A 25,811-nucleotide genomic window follows, 5' to 3' on the forward strand; every position below is an offset into this window, starting at 1 on the left:
GTCACCGCCAGACACCACACTTGCTAGGTGGTAGCCTTTAAATCGGCCGCGGTCCGTTAGTATACGTCGGACCCGCGTGTCGCCACTATCAGTGATTGCAGACCGAGCGCCGCCACATGGCAGGTCTAGAGAGAATTCCTAGCACTCGCCCCATACAGCCGACTTTGCTAGCAATGGTTCACTGACAAATTACGCTCTCATTTGCCGAGACGATAGTTAGCATAGCCTTCAGCTACGTCATTTGCTACGACCTAGCAAGGCGCCATTACCACTTACTATTGATGCTGTAAAACATGTACTGTCAAGAGCGATGTTCACCAATTGTGGATTAAAGTTAAATATTCCAGCAGCTACGTACTATTTTTGCTAGTCTCATTTCCCTGACCTGTTCCAGACCTCACGCCAGCCTGCGTGAGCTTAAATGCGTGCCTTTCAACTTCCTTCATAGTGGACTGGCTGTCTTGCCAATCCACAACAGTTGGCGATGAGGCCAATTCGCGTTCGTAACTATACTGCCCTGATTTACTTCGCCACAACCTCCAGATGTACTGTCTCAATTTTATCGCTTACAGAATCAGCAGACGCAGGCCTTACTGGATGCCCTCGGACAGCTCGTCCAGGGTCAACATGCACCGCAAAACGATGCGGCAGCCTCCGCTCCACCGCTACCACAGCCACAACACGCAGTTGCACCACCTTTTCGTCCTTTTGATGCGGCACTGGAAAGCTGGATGGAGTGGTCACGCCAATTTGGATTCCATCTCGCCGCCTACAGAATTCAAGGTAACAAGTGGCAGCCTTTCTTATTATCGTGTGTCGGAGTGACCATGTACCGTGTGATAGTCAAATTGTTTCCCCGACGTGACGTAGCAACTCTGTCCTACGAAGAAATTTTGTCTGCATAGGATGCATATTTCAAAGAATTGGTCAATGTCATTGCAAAAAGGTATACCTTCTTTCGTACAAAACGTACGGCAGGTCACACTAATAGGGAGTGTGTTGCAACCTCGCAAGGCCTTACTAGAGATTGTGCTTTTGAGTGTGAATGTGGACTCCCTTATTCAGATACTATGGTAAGTGATGCAATTGCACAGAACGTTTCTGATGTTCTTATACGGGAACAGATTTTAAAACTAGTCAATCCCTCCCTTATACAAGTGATGGACATATTGGATCGGCAGGACACACTTGACTTTGCTCAGGAATCATTTGAAGCTTCGCCACCCGTGTGTCAGGTGAACCGGCCCGCCGGGCGAGCTGCACGGAACAGTAAACAGTCCTCGCACCCGGCCGTGCCAAAGCCGCCTGGCTCTCAGCCACATGTCCCGCGCCGGCATGCAAATGCAGTGAAATCATGCCCGCGGTGTGCTACTAGACATTCGCGTGAGACTTGCCCGTCACGCCAAGCTATTTGCTTTTTCTGTAATAAAAAAGGACATGTTCAAAGTGTTTGCCAGAAAAAGCTCCGATCGGACGCTAAAAACCATGCTAGGCCCTTTGCTTCGCGCCGAAATCGACCCAAGGATACTCAGGCCCGCGACAATTCTCCTATGGCAATTCATGTAGTTCATTCCACTCCGCCCAGTGCTACTCTCTCTCACAGTGACTGTGTTCGTCCCACAAATAGTGTGCGTCGACATCGCCGGAATTCCTATCCAGTCGCAAGTGATTCTGTACCAGTGTCAGTTCACGTTGCACGAGACAGTCGCTCTTGTCATCAGCAGGACAATAAACTTTTTGTGGACTTGGACATTAACGGCAAAGTGATACCGTTCCAGCTCGATACCGGAGCTGCAGTTTCACTGATCAATCACGACACGTACAAATAGCTGGGCACACCTCCGTTGCATGCCGCAAATGTTAAGTTAAGTAGTTATTCAGGACAAGCGATCCCTGTGTTAGGGCAGTGCAGCCTTCTTGCAACATACAAGGGACAAACGAAACTTGTGTCATTTTACGTCCTTCGTTCTCCTTCTGCAGTGAACTTGTTTGGTTTCGATTTATTTCAGTTGTTTAACTTGTCTATAGTCAATCAGGTCCTATCAGTGAACCAGACTGTGCCTTCCGACAGTGTTTCTCGTCTATGTGAAGAATTTGCAGACATTTTTGCACCGGGCCTCGGTTGCGCTAAGAACTATAAAGCACATTTGGAACTGAAAGTAAACACGTAACGGAAATTTTTCAGAGCGCGCAATGTTCCCCACGCATTGCGTGATGAGGTCGCAAAAACATTACACGATTTGAAATCACAAGGTGTAATTGAACGTGTGCAGGCTTCTCTCTGGGCATCACCCTTAGTAATTTTGCCAAAACCTTCCGGAAAATTGAGACTTTGTGTGGACTTCAAGGCAACAGTGAATCCACAATTAGTGACTGCAACTTTTCCTTTACCCCGCCCGGAAGATCTTTTTGACAAACTGTGCCCGGGTAAATATTTTTCGAAGTTGGACCTAGCAGATGCGTACTTGCAAATCCCGGTGGACGAAGAATCCCAGCGCGTTTTGGTGGTTAACTCGCATCTTGGTTTGTATCGATTTAAATAACTGCCATTCGGGTGTGCATCCGCCCCTGCATTGTTTCAGAAATTTCTACAAACTGTTTGTGCGTCGGTCCCTACTGCAGCAAACTATCTGGACGATATTGTGATCTCCGGAAAGACGGAAGACGAACATTTAGCCAATCTCAGAACATTATTTCAGGTCTTGCGACAAAATGGTCTTCGCTTGCGGAAGGACATATGTGTGTTTTTTGCTCGTGACTTACCCTATCTGGGACATGTACTCAATGCCCAAGGCGTACATCGCAGTCCAGAGCAGCTCCATGCCATACAAGACTTGCCTTCGCCGCAGAATTTGAAGCAGCTCCAGAGTGTGCTGGGAAAAATTAATTATTATCATCGCTATGTGCGCCACGCCTCTTCCATTTCAGCTCCGCTTCATCGCTTACGCCGTAAAGGTGTTCAGTTCGTCTGGACGACGGAATGCGAACGCGCCTTTTTGCTCACAAGGAGAGACTTTTTGTCCGACGTGGTGTTTTGCTGTTGCATTCTGATAATGATCAGTCCAGGGTCGTGGTACCATGTTTGTTACAGTCCTCTCTGTCTTACAGCTTCACCAACAACGACATTGGGGTATAGTGAGAACGAAACAACTTGCTCGTCAGCACTGTACTTGGTTCGGAATCGAGGCCGCGATTACGAATATGTGCTCTTCTTGCATGGTGTGTGCCGAACAACAATCAGCACCACCGGGGAAATTCTTGCATGGCCAAAAGCCACTTCCCCTTGGCAACGCTTACACATCGATTTTGCTGGTCCGTTCTGGAATGCTCGATGGTTGGTTGTGGTAGATTCATTCAGTAATTTTCCTTTTGTTGTCCGGATGTCTTCCACAATGTCATCTGCCACCATCCAAGCGTTATCCGCTATCTTTTGCATTGAAAGTCTTCCACGGACTATTGTTTCCGACAATGGCCCACAATTCATGTCAGCAGAATTTCAGTCATTCTGCAAGGCCGATGGTATTCAACATCTGATGTCCGCACCGTTTTCGCCACAGTCAAACGGTGCCGCTGAACGATTGGTCAGGACTTTAAAGTCACAGATGTTGAAGTTGAAAGAGTCGCATTCTCGGGAGGACGCGTTATTGCTCTTTTTGTCCTCGTATCGCTCTCAGCCCCGAGATGGTCGCTCGCCGGCTGAGTTGCTCCATGGTCGCCCTCATCGAACCTTGATGTCTTTGCTACATCCGCCGCATCAGGTTCCTGTGCAGCGGCAGACACCTGCTTTTGCCCCAGGCGACGTTGTCTACTACCGCAACTATCGAGGTTCCCGGCGTTGGCTCGAAGGGCGCATTCTTCGCTGCCTCGGCCGCGCTATGTATCTGGTTTTGGGGGCCTCTGGTGAGGTGCGTCGGCATCTCAAGCACCTGCGCCTCTGTCGTCACACGGAATTGCTGCTCCCCGTCTGCTTTCAGCGACGGTGCCGTCCGCTCAGCGCGCTGGGGACCCATCTACTGGCTTGCCTCAGCCCCAGGTGTTACCGACACTGCCTTCCATTTTGCCCCATGGCGACGCGTCGCCGCCGCCCGTTCTACTGCCGGCGACCCCCGCAGTGGACGCGTCACTGCAACTACCGGGTGCCTCCCTGGGTCACGCGCCACTGATCGCTTCCCGTGACCAGTTGTCCTCCGCCATGGAACTCTTGCCCGCTCCGGACCATATGTCATCTTCGCCCGTCGGGTGCCCCGGCCCGATGGAGGTCGACCCTTCGGCCCCTCCTGTCTCTCTACGGGCGCATACACCGCATGTTGGCGTACACCCTGAAGCAGGTTTTCAGGCGTTTCCTAGCTCCCCTCAGGCCGAATGGCAGGGTGCGGGTGGCACAGTCTCGCCTGTTGTTAGGCTCCCCACCTCGTCGCATACGCCAACATGGGGTCCTCTCCACGGCGGGCGGAAGCCTTATACCACAACCGTCCGCCGATTTGCGGGGGAGGAATGTGGTGTCACCGCCAGACACCACACTTGCTAGGTGGTAGCCTTTAAATCGGCCGCTGTCCGTTAGTATACGTCGGACCCGTGTGTCGCCACTATCAGTGATTGCAGACCGAGCGCCGCCACACGGCAGGTCTAGAGAGACTTCCTAGCACTCGCTCCAGTTGTACAGCCGACTTTGCTAGTGATGGTTCACTGACAAATTATGCTCTCATTTGCCGAGACGATGGTTAGCATAGCCTTCAGCTACGTCATTTGCTACGACCTAGCAAGGCGCCATTACCAGTTACTATTGATGCTGTAAAACATGTACTGTCAAGAGTGATGTTCACCAATTGTGGATTAAAGTTAAGTATTCCAGCAGCTACGTACTATTTTTGCTAGTCTCATTTCCCTGACCTGTTCCAGACCTCACGCCAGCCTGCGTGAGCTTAAACGTGTGCCTTTCAACTTCCTTCATAGTGGACTGGCTGTCTTGCCAATCCACAACGGTGTTTGTCAGCAATTTGCATTATCATGTAGTAGTAACACTTAATGCAGTGTTGTTGGTCATTTTTGTTATGTTGCAACTGAAAGACTTCTCAGCTGCTGGCAACAAATGCCAGCTGTGACAGACACACGCCAGGGGAGGAGTTTGTAGTGCCCTTTTTGTGCTACCAGATGCAACACGTTATTTCCACAATTTCCTTTGCTTCCGTATGCATCTGTTGTCAGGGATCATAAAGTAATTTCTTCTTAAGAAGTTAACCTAAAACCATCATAACTTGTCAGCAGTAGCAATAATGCATATGAATGCTTAATTAGCAAACCAATTATGATCAAGCAAAAATCGGTCTACTGGTGACAGAAAGATAAGACCAAGGGTTTTGGATAGCGCTTGGTCTAGCATCCATTTGTATACCTAACAGAAGGGTCGTCTTAGTGTCGCTATCCTACAGTACAGGGTCAAAATATGAATATTACACATCTCCTCCTGCACAGGCAAATGGAGCAATTCGGTTGATTCTTTTTGCATTTTATGTGGTCCTTGGTGGGCCTTAAGGGGCTTATTGAGGCACCATTAGTTCACTGGCAGTTCTTAGAAAATGCCAAAAATGTCTCTTTTTTTAACTTTTTTTTTGTATCCATACCAAGCTGTGGACTCCAAGACGGCTATGCACAAGAAACCACTGAAATTTTTACAATATATTCCTAAAATCCCAGTCTCTAACAATTTTGAAAATTTTATGGATATCTTTGTTTCTGAGGTACAAGAGGTTCAAAGTTACCTTACTTGTACGAATTAAATATGCATATAAAATACAGTGCAAGGTGAACATGCATTTTATAAAGTGACAGAGCATGGAGAAATATGAAGTAAAGTGTCTCCGTTATCATCAGAAAGGTTCTGAGAACCCCATTTTGTAGTACTGAAGTGCATGCGAATTGTACGTGAATGTAAAACCTGGTCAGCGTCGTAAAATTAGTAATTCATTATTTCAGTTTCACATGAGTAAATCATCAAAATCTCAGTGACCCATAAATTTCTTTTCACATGAGTGACATGCCCTGCTGTAGCAGGGAAAAGAATGGAACTGGCAGAAAAATGCATCTATTGGAGCACAAAATAGGTGAATAGTCTCCTGTTTAAAAGACCCTGACAAAGTAGGGTACCAGCTGCCTCATTTTATGTTTCTCAGCATTTTTAAAACATTACCTAAACTTTTGGCTTGCAAACATATTCACACTTTTTTATGCTAAGCGATGAGACAGTGGCACTGAGAAAGTGACAGAAAAATAATAAGTAGTTGTGGCATACAAAGGGTGAAGAAGGCAATTGCAGTGTGACAGAAAGAGAGAGACATAGTGGCAGACGAACACAGTTAACAGTGACAGAACAGTGCTAGGAAAAGAGTGAAGGAGACGGTGCCAGTGGGACTGAAATAAAGAGATGGAGAAAGAGGAAGTAGGTGACAGCCAGTGACAATGTGTGTGTGTGTGTGTGTGTGTGTGTGTGTGTGTGTGAGAGAGAGAGAGAGACCAAGAGAGTGACAGTGACAGGGGACTGGGGTAGTATGACAGAACGAAGGGGACTGTAGCTGAGAGACAGGGGATAGTGACAGTTACAGACAGGCAAAGAGATAATGACTATGAGCTGGGCTGAATGAGTGAATGAGAATGGGCAAGTGGGGGTGGACGGATATGAGCAACTTATAGTGATGGACTAGAAGGTGTGACTTACACCTGGGGTTGCTTGTGCGTGTGAGAGGTGAGTCACACGTTGGAAAGAGCGCAAATATGATAGCATGCCAAAATTTTTTGGAAAATTTTTAAAGATGCTGAGGAAGGTACATTGAGACAGCTAGTACCCCTCTTTCAGTCAGTGTGTTTTAAAAAGGAGCATATTTGCCTTTTATGTGCTCCAATACGAGCATTTTTGTCCTGGTGCAGTAACAGCCACCCCTCTGATTTTCGTCGCTTTGAATTACAGAATACAATACAGTACTCTTATACCCAAATTCTGAACCTTGACAGTTGAATTCAAACGTCCCACAAAAGTTAAATGGTCACATTTCATCACATATGCCAATTACTGAGACTTTCTGATTGAGGGAAATGGATCGTGCTACAAAGATCTTCCTTGAAACAAGAAATTCCATTCTGATGTTATTTGCCTAATAGCTCTTTGCCCATACTCTATACATTTGTTTGACCTGCCTCTGCTGCTTTCAACCCTCTAGGAAACTCAAAGCAAACAATGTGCAGAAATGTTAAACCTTCCTCCACTTGCAACTATATTTGATAATGCTTAAGTGTTGAACAGAAGTCTCAGGTACACAAAATCCAATATGTAACTGCAAGTCTAACGTGCACAGCAACGCATTCACCTTTTCTGATAGTGCCGGATGTCAGGTGTCGGTGGTGGATAGCCAGTGGCTACTGCAAGATGAAGAAACTTCGAGCAAAACTGATCTGATCTTTACACAGCCATGAGTTCTTTTGCTAAAATATGTCTGGTAGTTTTTGCTATTACTGGTTGGTTAGAAAGTGAAGCAAATTATCTACGAGGTTCCATCAGATTGATACTCTGAGCACAGTTGAGATGCAGTTTAAAAAAATAAAAGAAGGAGTGGACTTGAATTCATAACTTAATCTACTGTGCAAGGTGCAATCACCAGTCTGGGAATATTCATGGATTTAGCTTAAAAAGCTTTTATTTTAAAAGGCCTGGCCAAGTCTTTACAAGTGCTCTCCCAACCAATGCCTATGTGCAAGCCTGCCTGCCTTTCAGGACACAGCTGGTTGAATCCAGTACATGTTACCGAATCCAAGATCATGCCTCTGCTGACTGAACTAGTGATTCCACGCCACCATTTGCCACTAGATCATGGGAAGTCAATCACATTTGTGGTAGCTGGAAGATCCTGAGGCACAGAGGGCAGTTGCTTCAGTCTCTTGTAGTCCAGACATGCTCTCTTGTGCTCCAGATCCACAATGAGTGGATGATATAGTGTCACCTGACTGACCCTGTTCATCAGGACCAGCCACCAGCCATGCAGACGTGAACTGCCATCTCACCTGTACCCTCTTTAACTCAGACTGGCAGTCCAGCCGGCACCTATGCTGCAAGGTGAGTCCTCATGTACACCATACTGTTAGAAATATAGTCAAAAGTTCATTTTAATTCTCTCTTTATTTCAAATCAGCGTCCCTTCTGACACACATACACACACACACACACACACACACACACACACACACACTCATCCCTCTCCCAGCACCTAACACACTACAATGTGCAACATTTACCACTACACCATGAGTAGATACAGCACTGTGACGGCTCGAGCAGAAGACAGAACTTCGTAGAGAAACTTTCGCTGCTCTTATGGTGCTGCCAGTTCATGCATAGCTGGACTTAGAATTCTGAGAGGTGACTGGTTTTATTCACGTCTTAAATGAACAATTCAGACTTAGTCTCTGCAGTGTATGCCTGGTTGCCTGGTGGCCAGGTTTTAGGCCTAAGGCTTGTGGTGTAACATGGGATTCTTAGGAATAAAATAACAGAAGCTGTACAAGAAAAACATGTGCATAAAATACAGAATAGTTGGTGCAAAACTGTTTACATCATTTAATAACTTGGACAGACTGAAGCTCTCCTCTAACTCTTGCACAATGTAACAAGGTGACAAAGTCTAATGGGACGGCTCCATGGCAATGCATAGCAGGACCATGAAAATAATTAACTTTATGAATGACAGCTGGAAATTATTTACGAGGTAAAGTTGACATACACGCACCATGATGACAGATCATACATGGAGTGCAACTGAAAAGTCAACCACATAACATTCGAGCCTATATGTAAACTGGCCCAACTTGGAACAGAAAGGGAGCTTGAAGAAGTGTGCCTTCCAATGTGTTAATGACAATGTAATTCAACTGAGCCAATATGGATCTATATAAAACAGTATATAGCAAAGATAAGCACAACCTTCAAGATTTCCAATGGGAACAGCTGACACACAAAGCATTGGATTGTTTATTATGAAAAGAAAAACACACATATATGCACAGGAGATGCAGCAGTGAAAACAATTTTAGTATGCTGAAGTGGAAAGCACTTGACAGTGAATTTGAATCAGATGACTAACAGATCTAGGCATGCAGGAAACATTTTTTAAAACACCCTGAACTGTTTGTAAAATAATATTTCATACAGTAAATATGTTTCGCATATGCTGTTCTGCATATTCAGTAAACTGGACCAAATACTATTTTTGTGTATATTCACCAGAGCTGCAATTTATTATTTTTATGCTATTTTTCTATTACTATCTTTAGTACGGCTCATTTCCAAGCAGTAACTGCCATCTCTCTCTCTCTCTCTCTCTCTCTCTCTCTCTCTCTCTCTCTCACACACACACACACACACACACACACACACTTGTTATTTATTGGACAGTATTCACTTACATTTGTAGGGACGTATTAAACATTATTTATGAACTATGACAGTATTTTGCTTTGTCATATTTAAATGTAGTTGCAAAACTACCATATTACTGATGTACTTTTATGCCACAGATGCACGAAATAAAATTCAGTTTTTGTTGAATATAAAACTAAAGGATATCTTTTGTCCTGAAGTATCTATGCATTTTTGAAAACTAACGGAAATATTAAATTCAATTAACAGTGTATAACAAAGAGTGTGACACCTAAATATGTGCTTTTAAATATTGAACTCAAAGTAAAGGTTACAACATGCATTAAACAAAAAGTGAATTGAGGTGGATTAGAGAATAAATTCGTCAGAGATACAAACTTTGAGCTTTCTTTTACGCAGCACATAAAAAATTAGGAAAAGTTTTAACTCACCTTCATTTTGTTTTCATAATGAGAATAGTGGAGAGCTTTATGTACAAAAGAAGCTTACTGCTCTCACTGTACACAATTAAGGAACAAGAGAAAGATGCACCTAAGTACGAATTCAAATTTCACAAAAGACTCGTCAATCTAACAGACAAAAATTTTGTAATAATATCATGAAAAGGAAAGTTGCTACTCACCGTACATTGGAGATGAGAAGTTGCAGATAGGCACAACAAAAAGACTGTCACAAGGCCTCACTTGCCTGAGACTGCAGTCACGTGTGTGGGTTGTGTTTGGTGAGTGTGTATATGTGTGCATTTGCTGTCTAATTCTGACGAAGGCCTTACTGGCCGAAAGCTATATCTGTGACAGTCTATTTGTTGTGCCTATCTGCAACTCAGCATCTCCGATATATGGTGAGTAGCAACTTTCCTTTTCACAATATTGTTATATTCCATCCTGGATTTTCCAGTGTTTGATTTCAGACAAAAATTTTAATGTTATGGAAGTAGAATGATTGCATAAATGACTACAACTATAAATCTCAATTATACAAATATTAAATCTGTAATGGTTCATACTTCGGTAGCATTAGATATGATAGAATTCGCAATTAAACTTCTGGTTTCATTACCAAACAACTCCTGGCCCAATACCAACAGCTGTGACACTGCACACCACCGTCTCCCTCACAGCTATGCCGCTCATTTCCTGATTGCCACCAGTGAGAAACTTTTCTCAGAACTTATGAACTTCGAGACTATTTCGTGTGTTTGTTTGTAGTTGCGTGATTGGTGATTAGTGGTGTTACTTGACCAAATGCGAACATTGTTCTTTGTGTGGCACTTACCATGCTTTGATCTACCACAGGGTAATAAACCAACTAATCAAGTTATATAAGGAAATAGTCCCAGAACACCTATCCCAAACTTACACCATTTACTGATTGTCTACATTTTGACAATACTTGGAGACAGAAAAACTATAAGAAATGATTTACAGTAATTTTTGGAACATTTTCCTTTCTACCTTTTTTGCTTACTAAACCTATTGTCTGTGGTCTCACTATTTTTAATCATCGTCAGCATTTCATCTTAATAGTACAGTTGTGAAATCTGATCTTCAATGTCACAAATATTTGGCTGTTTCTTCGGGCTATGTTGCTATTTCTGGGGTGGTTGTTATGGTGGATCCTGACAACACACCAGGTTTTTTTCCAAATACATATTGGATTTCACTTCTATACTGACATGAGAATGTTACGTCTCTTTCTCCCAAACATATTGTCTGTCCTTCCTCTCTTACTGGCTCTGTAGAACCAGGTGACACCCCCTCCCCCTTTCATTTCCTTCATATATCGCAGTCAGTGTTGCAGAATTGCAGCAAGACGTACACAATTACATGACTGCCCCCTATCTGGACTTTTACTGTCTCCTGCAGAAATTAATACTGTTGTTGAGTACTTGTCTAATTTTAAAGTAAGTTCAATTTCAACTACAAATGGATTCACACAAAGGTCGGCAACACGAACTTTGTTGCTCATTCACCCCCCTCCCCAATAATCATCCTAGCTCACAGCCATGCAGGTGCCATTGTTCCCCTTCCACACTACTGGGCTTGAGCAACTGTGAAAAACAGACCACTGTTCCCCTTCCACACTACTGGGTTTGAGCAACTGTGAAAAACAAACTGCAATATCTGTTAGTGTGCTTGTCATATGTAAGAACACCAATTAAAAAAAAATAAATAAAAGATTGCAAATCAGTCCCAATCTCAAACTTTTGCTTGTCCCACCATCCAGTGACATGTGTCTGTATGATCTCCACAATAGGTCTTGCCACTGTAATTTATTCTCATGATAACAATTACAGTCCGTTTAACATGATTTATTTCTTTTGCTGGACATTTAATTCTGCATTAATTTTTCTTCTGTTTCAAATGAATGTCACCATCACGTTCTAAAGCTGATAGCGTTTTCACCCAATGTGCTAATATGTGAACAGCGACTGAATTTATTTGAAATCCACTTAGCAAATCATTAGTCTCTCATAACTAAAGAAAATACAGTCTGCGTTTTGAAACATCCATATTCATACAGGTAAGAGAATGTTTATTGCAAACCTGCCCGAATGTAACAAAAGTTTGTAAGATGATAGAATTTAATGCTATTTTCTCCTGCATTACACAAAATTGTCAAATTTTAATCAGAACAATAGATTGTTGTAGTGGCAAGTTCATAGTTTCTCGCATATCTCTTTGCACTAGCACCACACAAGTCAGTGTCCCATGATTGTCCGAGCAACGTCAATACTGTACCAAGCGCTTCAGCGTATGGTTAAATCTCAAGCCTGTTGGAATGCGAGTATCATTTAATGAGTCCTACTCTTCCAAATTCTTTAAAATAAATTTGCAATGATCTCAACAGCCAAAGCTTCATCTCTAAATACACAATGACCCCTACAAATATAAGGCTAGCTTCATATACTCTACTAAACAACGTAAAAATATTGACCACAACAGCAACAGTTTAATTTGTGAGTACAAGCTGACACTATTTTTTGTATAACGAATTTAGAAATAAAACCATCTTATAATTGAGTAAATACAATTATTTATAGAAACAAAACTAAGGCTAAGTATGCACATGAAAATGAACAAATACCATTAGCAAAAGCAGAAAGAAATAATACAGAAAAGTTCATTACGTTAACCTACCTGGCAAATATTTCCCAAAACATAAGTTAATCATTTAGCAATACTAATCTTAAAATTAGATTTCCACAGAAAGCAAACTATGAACAGGCGTAACATACAGAATAGCAAAAATTCAACAACACAAGCAGTCAGGAATATATAAAATTAAATGCAGCAACTGTGATCAGACAAAGAGGATGAATATTTACTACAAGATACAATGAACACACAAAGAACAGCAAAAACCACTTCACCACATTTAGATTCAGCATCTCCGCTATATGATGAGCAGCAGTTATGCTTTGCATAATATTGTCACCACATTTAGTAAGTGTCTTAGAAAAAAATGATGCTCTACAATGGAGCAGCAGAGAAAGGAAGCTATACAAATATTCTAGAGGAGACGAGAGATCTGCACACATTTGAAGAGGGGAAAAACGAGAACATATAAAATTCTTCTCAGTACCATAGATATCTCACACTGAATTTTACATCCAATAATTTTGAGTTTCACCAAACATAATAAAATGCTAATTATGATTGGTTTGTCCATCTGAAGTTTACTGCAACTAAAGGCTATTTTTCACCACATGCATTTCATTTTTATTTATAAAGCATCTTCTCTCGTCATTCTGGAAACATGGATGCATAATACATCACTACATTTTAGTATTTGTAGGATTAAAACCAAAACTTCCTTATAAATGGCTCCTTCCCCCCCACCCCCTTCACCTCATTTCTGTAAAACTTCACAAGAATAACAACACTGGACTTTCACATGCTCCATACTCAGAACAGTGTTTATGTTTATTCATCTGTTTTCTGTGTAGGTTGTGTGTGTTGCCAACCTGTGAATACATTTCCTTTGGAGAGAGAGAGAGAGAGAGAGAGAGAGAGAGAGAGAGAGAGAGAGAGAGAGAGAGAGATTTTAGACTGAGGGAAGGGGGCAGATACAGGAAAGAGTGGGTGGAGGTGGGGGGCAGGGGCAGACTGAGTGGATGACACATGCAGAGGGGTGTGGTCATGTGGCTATGTTACTACTGAAGTGCGTTATTAATTTAAAAACTGTGCGGTCTGTCTTGTTGGTCTGGTCATTTTTTGGTTATTTCGTTTATGTTATGGTTTTATAAATGTGGAAGTTTTTTCGGAAGGTGATAGGATGTTTTTTCTGTTGTTTACATTGATGTGTTGGTCAGTGTTTCGAAAAGTGTTGAACGATTTGTCCCCTACTTCCATGCTCTTTCTATCTGGTGTCTTATTTTCTCCTGTTTTCACCTACAAGGGTGAATCAAAATATTTAAGTTACATTTCCAAGTTATGACCATTTACTCAGTAACCTGTTTCATCTTGCCAAACACGCATAATTGCATGGTGCTGGATCTAAGAGTGTATGGAGGAAGTTGCCATACCTTCCACTTGAATTGCTGCAGCAGTTCTGTTATTTGATGGGCTGAGTGCGTTGTTACATTATCATGCAACAAAATCACACCAGCATTCAATTTTCCCCACTGCTTTTGTTTAATTGCCTTACACAATTGGTTCAATGTTTGGCAATACAAAAAAGAGTTGATTGTTGGGCCTTTCGGCATAAATTCCATGTGCACCACACCCTCCATGTCAAAGAACACTGTCGCCATCATCTTTCCTGCTGAATGCTGCACCTTGGCCATCTTTCATTTTGGTGATGTGGTGAGCACCCACTCCATCGATGTTCTCTCTGTTTTGGGGATGAAGTGGTGGACCACATCTCCTCCCCTATGATGATTTGCTGCAGAAACTTGTTGCCCTCCACAGAATACTGTTCCCAAAGATGACTGGAAACATTGTCCCATGTGAACATCGGTGAGCAGCAGTGGGACCCAGCTGGCACACAGTTTACGATATCCAAGGTGCTGCTGAACGATGGTCAACTCACTGCCATATGAAATATTCCGCATGTTGCCAATTTCCAGTAGAATTATGCACTGATCTTCTCTAATGATCACATCCATCTGGTCAACTTTTGCAACGGTACTGGACATTGTGAATCTGCCTTTGCGACTTTGTGTCTGGCATCAAATTGTTACACCGTTTTACCGGGGTGAGAGATTGCATACTCACCATATACTGCAGTGATTTCACTATCAATGTCTGTGCTATTGAGCTGTTTAGCCCACAGAAATCTGATTGTTGCACACATCCCCAGTTTGGAGTGAACATTCAGTTGACATGCCACTGAGCCTCGCCCACTCTGCACACACAGCACTATGGATACCACACCATCCATGCTATTGGACATGTCAGCAGTTACTGTCACGTGTTACACACTGGTCATGATCACAACACAAAGCATGCTCTTGCGAAAGGCTAGTGTAACTTACTGTTTGATTTACCCTAGTATGTACCTTCCATCACATGTATTACATTTTTAGTCAGTAAATTCCTGATTTCTGATATAGAACTGTTACTTCCTATTCCTTTTGAATAGCATTTTTGAACTGAATTGTTGAACTGGTGAGCTATTTTTTGATTTTCGTTTACTGAAAATATTAGATACTCTATGTGTGTACTTACACTGAGGTGACGAAAGCATTGGGATACCAATATACAATTATACTCATGGCGACAGAATCGCGTACACAAGGTATAAAAGGGCAGTGCATTGGCGGAGCTGTCATTTGTCCCCAGGTGACTCATGTGAATAGTTTCCCAACATGATTATGACTACAGACAATGCAGTGGCCGACAGCCTTCACTCAATGACTAAGATCAGTGGTGTTTGTGCAGAGTTGTCAGTGCAAACAGACAAGCAAAGCTGAGTGAAATAACTACAGGAATCAAAATCAATGTGATACATACGATGAACATATTCGTTAAAACAGTATGGTAAAATTTGGCATTAATGGGCTTGAAAAGATGACCAATGTGCGTGCCTTTGCTGATAGCACGACATCGACTGCAGCACATCTCCTGGGCTCATGAACATATCAATTGAACCCTGGATGACTACAAAACCATGACTTGGTAGGATGATTCCCGATTTCATGTGGTATGAGCTGATGGCAACTTTTGAGTGTTGCACAAACCATACAAAGCAATCGACCCAAGTTGTCAACAAGGTACTGTGCGAGCTGGTGGTGGCTCAATAATGGTGTAGGCTGTGTCATCCGGTCCAACTGAACCGGTAAGTGACTGGAAATGGATATGCTTGGCTACTTGGAGACCATCTGCAGCCATTCATGGACTTCATGTTCCCAAAATATAATGGAATTTTTATGGATGAGAAACTGCCATGTACAGAACCACAAACATTCACGATTGGAGGAGGAGGAGATTAGCATTTAATGTCCCATTGACAACGAGGTCATTAGAGATGGAACACCAGCTCGGATTAGGGAAGGATGAGGAAGGAAATCAGCCATGCCCTTTCAAAGGAACCATCCCGGCATTTGCCTTAAGCGATTTAGGGCAATCACGGAAAACCTAAATTTGGATGGCCGGACATGGGTTTGAACCGTCGTCCTCCCAACTGCGAGTCCAGTGCGCATTCACGATTGGTTTTGATTGTGATTGTGGACAATTTGAGTGAATGATTTGCCCACCCAGATCGGCTAACCTGAATCCCATCAAATACATATGGGACGTAATCAAGAGGTCAGTTCATGGACAAACTCCTGCTCCAGCAACACTTTTACAATTATGGACAGCTATAGAGGCAGCATGGCTCAATATTTCTGTTGGGGATATCCAAGACTTCTTGAGTCCATGCCACACTGAGCTTCTTATGCCATGCAAAAGTAGGTAAGAGACAATATTAGGAGGTATCCCATGACTTTTGTCACCTCAGTGTATGGTTGTGTGTCATTGTATACCGTCTTTTGCTATCTTTTTCTTTCTAACTCTGTGTTGTTCTCGTTCTTGTCTCTCATAGGTTTGTTTGTGCTGGAATCTCTTCTTATAGCAGGAAATTTGCTCTTTTCTGTTTCTTAGTTTTATTGTCCAGGTTTGTCACTAAGTTTTCTTTGTATCCATTGTTTGTGGCTATTTGTACAATGGTATTCATTTCTTTTTGGTAATTGTCTATGTGTAATGAGATCATGCTTGGGCTCTGGGGCATGCATCTAAGTACTTTGTGCAAGATTGGGTATTTTGAAATTGATTTATCAGGCACAAGATATCTTCCATACATCTAATCCAATCCAGGGTGTCATTCCTATCTGGTACAATTTTATTAAATAATAGCTGTTCTATATGGTTTTTACAAATGTTTGCTATGGTTTTGAACACTTGGAATTCCACTGGTGATTGTTCACTTTGTACACAGAATTCATTATTGGGCTGGAAATAATTTAATTCTGTTATTAGTTCAAGCAGCTTGACCGACGTATTCGTGCTGTTTATTGTTTTTCTTCTATGCTATTTATTGTTTTTGTTATTGGTGTATAAGACTACATGTTCTATCATCAAATGAGAGGATTATGGCTGTGTCTGGAATCTGTAAGTCTTCCACGTAGTGAATAAATTGTGTTGTGTTTTCAGTGTATGCCGGAGAGGTCAGCTGTTCATGTTGATCTTGTTGCTGAGTGTCTTCTAACTCCTTCCTGATAATGGCAGTTGACTCCTTTGCCAGATGAAGTTTCGGTGTGACCTCTGGCGCATTGGTGCTGGGTGCAACCAGAGGTGTGGCGTAGTGCCACACATTTCCATATCTTCAGGCTCGTCCACTGACATCTCTGTCGTAGTTGTGGGGAGTTGGCACTAAGTTGCCGGCACAGCAGGGTCTGCCAGATGGCAATCTACCCCATCTGTCAGTTTGCTGAACATCCCTCTAAATTATTTCTGGCCCCACAATGTTTCACTGTAGGTGATGGATGATGACTGAATAATGACAAGCCGAAACTCATTATTAACTTACCTCTTCTCTTGTGCTTCAGGCTTTTTACGAGCAGTTTTATTTCTTCTGTATATGACACACTGTCAGTTAGGATTGATAGTCTAACACACAGAAGTGATGTGTATCATTGGATTGTATGTAATTTGTGGCTTTTTTTAGGTGTTTGTTGTGTATTCAGAAACTGAAAAAGTGAATGCTGCAACCATGTTTGTTTTGACCTCAACCTCCGTTAATAATCACACAAAAAGCAGTGGACGTCACCATATGTACATAGACTGTATGCAACTTTTATAAGGATTTTTTTTTTAATCTTAAAATATGAAAATGAAGAGGTTATTATGTATCCATGTTTACAGAATGACCACAGAATTTGCTTTATAAATAAAAGTGATATTAATTGCAAGAACCTGAGAGAGAATGACAGACAGATTATTAGGTTTAATGAGTGGCAGCTTGCTCTAAATGTAGAAAAATTGAAGTTGATGCAGATGAGAAAGAAAAACCAATCCTGTAATGTTAGAATACAGTATTAGTGCTGTCACGTCAACTAAATATCTAGGCATAATGTTGCAAAACAATACAAAATGGAAGGAGCATGTAAGAATGGTTGTAGGGAAGGTGGATGGTCGAATTTTGGTTCAATTAGGATAATTCTAGGAAAGTGTACCTTTAAAAAGGAGACCACACATGGAAATCTTTGGCAACCCATTCTTCAGTACTGCTCAAGTTTGTGGGGTCTCTACCAGGTCTGATTAAAGGAAGGCATTGAAGCAACTCAGAAGCATGCTGCTAGATTTGTTAGTGGTGGATTCGATCAACATGTGATAGTTACGAAGACGCTTTGCGACCTCAAATGGGAATCCATGGAGGGAAGACAACTTTCTTTTCACAAAATGCTGTTGAGAAAGTTTAGACAACATGCACTTGCAGCTGACTGCAGAATGATTCTATTGCTGCTGATGCAGATTTTACATAAGGACCACGATGACAAGATAAGAGAGATTAGGTGGAGGCATATAGACAGTCAATGTTCCCTCGCTCCACTTGCAAGTGGAATAGGAAAGGAAATGACTAGTAGTGGAAAACTGTACCCTACGTCGAACACTATGAAATGGCTTACACAGTATTTATGTAGATGTAAGCTTAAAATGGAAAATCCAATAATAACTGATTACAACAGATGCTGTGGAAAAAAGCCTGCAAAAAATCATGTAATAGAATGTAGTCACAGACTATACCTCAGGTACAAAAATAGATTGATAATGTAACAGTTGCAAAGTTAAACCATTAATATGAGAAAGTAAAATAATGTCATAATTCATAAACACCTTTAAAACCCCAGTAAATATAAGTAAATAATGTCCATGCAACCAACAAGTAGGATTGATTTTATACAGGTAGCATATAAAAATTACTGCTCTGGTGACATACACATATAAATAAATGCATTCCATACGTCATACCCTAGTGGCTAAGCTCATCCTTCACATATATATTTTGTTATTCTGTGGTTCTGAAATACTGCAGTTGTCCTATCACACACATTCCAGTATGCAGAGTGATGGGTACAATGATGAAAAGTTTGTAAGAGATGCATACACAATATTTTTGAGCACTGTGTTCTGTGAGTACATGCAGCCTGTCCAACACAATCTCTCACAAATAATCACATTCCTAGGTGTCACATGTTATCAAAATTAATTTATGATTTTCTTAATAATATTCTCACTGCAAGTTTCTATGAGGCCCCAATGAACACAAATTCATAGGTGAGAACATTTTTTGTTGTGTTTACAAAATAACATTACACTATTCTTAAAGTATTTTATTTTGAAAGATAGTTAAGTTTTCATGACAAAATACAAATTGTATGCGTCTCTTAACCATGAGAAGTTCCAAGTATTTCTTCATTTCACATTCGTTAATTCCAAATTTTTTCTCGCAGGCTGAAGAAACGAAGACTTTTTGGTAAGTTACTTACAATATCAGGGAAGGCAGGTTAGCATTTAAGAACCGATTGTTGATAAGGTCAATAGATAAGGAGTACAAGGTCTGATTGAGGAAGGATAAGGAATATTTTTATCGAAGGAAACAAGCCATCATTTGCCTTAAGCAATTTTAGGAAATCGTAGAAAACCTAAATCTGCACTGCCAGACAGGGATCTGAGCCACCATCCACCTAAAAACAAGTCTAGTGTCTTATATTAGTGGCATCTCACTTGGTCTTGTAACATTAGCTTTTATTATTTCAATAATGAGTCATTGAAAATTTCCTTTTGTAAAGTCTTTGTGAAATTCTGGAGAAAAATACTAATGTCTTACATGTTCTTTGAAATTATTATTAATACCTGCAAGTTCCACATACTTGTAATATATACGTACACGAGTCACCTAGATGTGACAAGCACCACTCTTGTCCATATACACTTACGGACAAAAAAAATCGCAACACCTAGGAGGAGCTGTGTCACATAAACGAAAGTTGGCAGGAGTGTTTCTACATCTGGAAGACGATATTTCTTCAAATTTCGCACCAGTCACGTAAGAGTGGTGATAGTAACACCACTATGAGGATGCAAATCATGTTTACTTTAAATAGACACTGTAACGGTCATGAGGATTAGTTACTTTTGAGATTCATTGTGGTGAATTGGAGTTAGTCAACATAAAACCATAACAAAGATGGCATTATCAGCAGCTCACCAAGTTTGAACGAGGTCATGTAATAGGGCTACAATAAGTTGGATGTTTATTCTGCAATACTGCAGAAAGACTTGGCAGAAACGTAGTCAATGTACATGACTGCTGGTTGCAATGGTCACGAGAATGTATGGTCACAAGAAAACTGGGCTCTGGACAGATGCCTCTGGTGCATCATACTGTATCTGTGGCAGTAATCTGAGCAGCAATTGGCATGACAGTAACACAACAAACTGTTCCAAATCAGTTACTTCAAGGAAAGCTCCAAGCCAGATACCCTGTAGCATGCATTCCACTGAACCCAAACCACCGCCATTTACAACTTCACTGGTGTCAAGTGAGAGATCATTGAAGGGCAAGGTGGAGGTCTGTTGTGTTTTGTGATGAAAGCTTGTCCTGCCTCGATGCCAGTGATGGCCATGTGATGGTCAGGAGGAGACCAGCTTAAGGGCTGCAACCAACCTGTCTCTGTGGTTGACACACTGGACCTACAACTGGAGTCATGGTCTGAGATGTGATTTCATATGACTGCAGGAGCACTCTTATGGTTGTCCCTTGTCCCATGTACCCTGACTGCATGTTTGTACATCAATATAGTGGTTCGACCTGTTGTGCTGCCAACGGTGTTGATGTCTTGCCTTGGCCTGCTCGATCACCAGGACTCACTCTTAATTGAGCACACGGGGGACATCATCGGATGACAACTCTAGCATCATCCACAGCAGCATTAACGTTCCCTGTACTGTCTGAACAAGTGCAATAGGCATGGAACTCCACTCCACAAACTGACATCTGGCACCTGTGCAACACACTGCATGAACATCTGCATGCTTATATTCAACATTCTGGTGGTTACACACATATTAATGTACCAGCATTTCAAATTTACAATGGCTTATCTTGCAGTGTTAATCACTTAAATATGTTTCCTAGACAAATGTATTCCTGAAGTTTCATTACTCTACATTTATTATTTTTTGATGTTGGGATTTTTTTTTCCTATCAGTGTATTTGTATTTTGTGATGTATGCTTCAAATATGATGCGTCATGGTGGTCTTCAGTTTGTAGAGTGGCTGGATGCAACTCTCCATGCTAGACTGCCTTGTGTCAGCCTATTCATCTCTGCATAATTACTGCAACCAAGACACATTTGAACCTGCTTTCCCTCTACAGTTTCTGAACACCCCCCCCCTCTCTCTCTCCCCCTCCCCACCCCCACCCTCCCTCTCTCTCTCTACCCCATCACCAAATTAATGACTTCTTCATGCCTCTCAGGATGTGTCCTATCAACCAATTCCTTCTTTTGGTCTTTTAATCAGATTGGGCCATAAATTCCTTTACAGCCCAATTCAGTTCAGTACTTTCACATCAGTTATTCAATCTACCTACCTAATCTTCACGACTCTTCTGTAGCACCACATTTGAAAATCTTGTTTCCTTCTTGACAGGACTGTTGTGTCATTTCTGTTCAAGGCTACACTCTAGGAAAATACCTTCAGAAAAAGACTTATATTTGACATACCGTATTTACTCGAATCTAAGCCGCACTCAAATCTAAGCCGCACCTTAAAAATGAGACTCGAAATAAAGGAAAAAAAAATTCCCGAATCTAAGCCGCACCGGAAATTTGAGACTCGAAATTCAAGGGGAGAGAAAAGTTTTAGGCCGCACCTCCAAATCGAAACAAAGTTGGTCCATTGTAATATGAGCCACAATTTAGGTCGAATGACAGCTACAGTACTTTGGCTCGAGTCGTAAGCTTAGCAGTTAAGCTATACCAGGTAGCCATTGCTATGCGTCAGGCGCTCCGTCCGTATTTATACGGGTACCCTTCCTTTTTCACGTGCTTCATCTGGTTTGAATCGATTGCTTATTTTGCTTTGATCTGATAAGTGCTGTTTTCTTTGTTATAGGTGTTTGCGTCACTCTAAGCTGAAAATGCATTACTGTACTGTGTCACGCATTGTTTGTCGCATTCTGATAGTGTGTGTTTACGGCCTGTCGCCGCTCGCGGCATGGCTTGCTTTTAGTGCGCGCTACCGCCGCTTACAATTAAAAAAAAAAAGAGAGAGTAATCGTCTCATTAGCGAAACAATGGCAAGAGACTGCTATTTGTTGTTACTTACACTGCTGCTTTCTTCAATAATGATCAACAAGAATCAAATAGTAGACTGCGTATAATAGAACATGTTCTGAACGAGAGTTAGGCGAAAATGTTTCTCCGTTTGAAAATCTTTGCGGCCGCTTCTTTAGTACATCAAATTCTGCACAGAAATTAGAGTCATCTTAGAATTAAAAATCTAGTCAGTTGCCGTGCTTCATTTCTGACTGTATCACTATTAGGCATAAGAATAATACAAATATAAACATGAGACGATACGTATGTTCTTCCGCGTTTGCTGTTGTCTCACTCTAGTTTCGTAGTTTATTAGGCAGGCAGGATTTAAATGAAATAGCAGCAAACACGAAATAATACATGACAAAATGTTGATATTCGTATTATTCTTATGGTGAAGAGAATACTGCATGTGACTCACATTTCATCAGGTTCCTATTAGCAACCATCTCTTCTCACAGGTAGGAAAAAATTCAGAAAGTAGAGTTGGCCATATTGACAAACATCCCAAACAGTCTTGCATGTCGGATTTTTGTAGTACATTGAAATTCTGCTACATTCAAAGATGAACAATACGGAATTTGTATTTACTTCGTTGGATAATGTATGAAAATGCAGTGGTCGAAACTCGGAGCGGAGAAAAAAAGCTCGTCTTCCACCCTTTTTCTTTTTTAATTTATTTACTGACGCAGAGGTTTTGGCGCCAATATTTATCTTTGTGCCTACAAAGCATGCCTGTGTAGCGCTACATATATTCGATGGCAGAAGTTAGTTGTGGCGGCACCTACCAACATTTTTCAGAACTTCCACTTGCTTTGCACTCGATTCTAAGCCGCAGGCGGCTTTTTGGATTACAAAAACCGGAAAAAAAGTGTGGCTTAGATTCGAGTAAATACGGTAAACGAATTTCTAGTTTTTCAGAAACACTCTTCTTGCTTTTGTCATTCTGCCTTTAGTCTCTGCTCTACTTCTGCTATCATCAGTTATTTTGCTGCGCAAATAGCATAAATCATCCGCTCCTTTTGAGTGCGTCATTTTCTAATCTAATTTCCTCAGCATCATCTGATTTGATACGACTACGTTCCACTAATCTCTTAGCTTGCTCAGTGTACAAACATTACTATTACTTGCAGTGATTACACTCAATACAATAACTTTATACACTGTCTGCAACAAATTTCTAAGCCGGAAAACAGAAAGAGTTTGAATGTTATTGTATGCATGTTGGTCTACTTTCTAAATTTAATCCTGCTGATCTGTTTGGATTTATATGAACCAAGATTATTACAAATTTTGTTTCTGATTAAATACTAAGACAATTTTACAAAATTTTGTGAATTTGTCTGAAAATGCATAAGCAATGTGTGTACAAAAATACTTAAAATATTTTAAGTGTACATTAATACGGACATATGTAAAGTTCAGGTCATAAGGATCTGACACAAATATTATTACTCTAATGTCAATTTTTTTTAGTTTTCTGTTATATTTTACAGTAATAATGATTTTTGTTGTTTAAACGTACTGTGAACATGAAACAAAGCCTCTGCATTTACAACAATGAGTTTGTTTCTCGCTTTCTTGCTTTTTCCAAGAATCACTTAGAACTTATCGATTATTTCAATCTTTAAGGGGACACCACGACAATTAGATCACTGACTGATGTTGCGCTGGAATAATTAGTAAATTCCTAAATAGATGAAGGAACACTTTTCCAAGTATGAAGATCATGTCAGTAACGTATATGAAAGAAAGTGTTCCGATAAAAATGATGACAGTTTACAACCTATTTAAAATTATAGAACAGCAGTTACACCCACCACCACAACATGGCTCTTTATCGACTTTGACTGCCAAGAGTGCCCCAGAAGTTACCAGGTATGCAACCAGCAGAATGTGTGACATAAAAAGTTCATTTGAAGTAATACTTTGTACAGTGCTTCAAAATGAAATAATAGGATGAAAAATATTGAGGGGCAGAGTACTCTTGGATGAACTTGCAAAGTCACTGGTAGCAGAACAGATTGCATTAAGCATTTCCCAAAACAGAAAATTCCCTGAGAATAGCAAGGCAAACTTCTAAAATCCAGAACGTGTGGCAGGCATGCCATAATCAGTAATAATAAGGAAACTTACTCATCAAGCAGACAGTAAGTTATGTCTAGACAGTAGTGACGATTAAACAATCCTATTCTGCGGAAAATGTAATAAACATTTTACATGCTTGCAAAATGCAAGTCACCTATTTCTGTCGAAATAGCAATGAGTAAGAATAAAAGTTAAAAAAAAAACAAATGTTAATATTTTCAAAAATAATTTCCTGTTTTGAGAACTGTTGTTCCATAATTATGACTTTGTACACATCACAGTCAATAAAGTGATAAGAAGTATCAAAAGAAGGATACCTTATTCAAAACCATACACTGTTTCAAATTTACCCTACGTGAACATTAAAAAAAGAAATTTTCTTGAATATTGTTCTATCTACCTATTATTATCATTATTATTATTATTTTCAACAACATACTGCTACATAACAATGTCAACAAGTATACAAAAATGAGTGTTCATAGAAGTTTTTTCAAGTATTTTAATGTTGGGTCATACTGTCCTGAACAGTATAGTTGTAGGGTAATAGTGAACAGAACAGCAGGATTAGGCCAATATACAAAAACATTACAACTAAAAATGTCCCGGGTGCAGAGATACTAATATTCATCAAAATTATTATAGTAAGAAACAAGTGAAATATAGCATCAGAATGTGTACCTCAGATGGACAGTTCTGGCTGGGAGACACTTCACCCTTAGCTGTCTGACCACTGTGCGACTTCTCGTCGGGGATGTTGGGACCAGCAACATCTGCAGCCTTCGGTGACACAGGGACCCATTCATTCTCTACACACAAACAAATTCCTCAGTAAACATTTTACACACTAATAAGCAGAATTAGAAAATGGAAGAATGTGAATAAATTTATTATGCAGTTTTTGGATTGCAATCAATTATTGATAAAATTATTTAACTGGATACATAAAAAATCTACTCACCAAGAAGCGGCAGAACATAAACATAAAAGACTGTTGTGACTGACAAGCTTTTGGAGCGAGTGGCTCCTTCTTCAGACAGAAGGGTTGAAAGGGAAGGAAGAAGGGATAAGGAAAAGGACTGGAGACGTCTAGGAAGAGGGGTAGATTTTGGGAAAGTCACCCAGAACCGCGGGTCAGGGGAGACTTACCATACAGGATGAGAAGGAAAGACTGATTGTTGGGGACTGCATCAGACGAGATTTGAAAACCTGAGAACTTAAATGTGGAAGACATGGTAATATGCAAGACAAAGATTACTACTAAAACATTGTACACGAGTTAATAAGAGTGAGAAGCTAAGTGCATTTTATGTAGTACAGGTGGTAGGGGGCAGTGAAAAACAGATGGAAAACCTCTCATCTAAAGCACTCTTCCCTCCTGAATTATCTGTATTATCTAAGGGCCACACTTTCAACCCTAAACCTGCTTTTGATCATGCTACTTTGGTGAAGGGCCTCCTTTCCTTCACACGTAATATCCATCACAAAATTTC

General features: G+C 41.0%; 1 protein-coding gene across 1 annotated transcript in view; it reads right to left on the minus strand.

Moving 5' to 3' along the window:
* LOC126188053 (serine/arginine repetitive matrix protein 2-like) overlaps nt 1–25,811 on the minus strand; it is a 354,700-nt gene that overhangs the window by 172,513 nt on the left and 156,376 nt on the right. Inside the window, exon 6 of the mRNA XM_049929488.1 lies at nt 25,000–25,127. Within this exon, the coding sequence (XP_049785445.1) occupies nt 25,000–25,127 (128 nt within the window). The remainder of the gene's footprint in view (nt 1–24,999; nt 25,128–25,811) is intronic.

This window comes from Schistocerca cancellata, chromosome 5, assembly GCF_023864275.1.
Source record: "Schistocerca cancellata isolate TAMUIC-IGC-003103 chromosome 5, iqSchCanc2.1, whole genome shotgun sequence".
Lineage (NCBI taxonomy): Eukaryota > Metazoa > Arthropoda > Insecta > Orthoptera > Acrididae > Schistocerca > Schistocerca cancellata.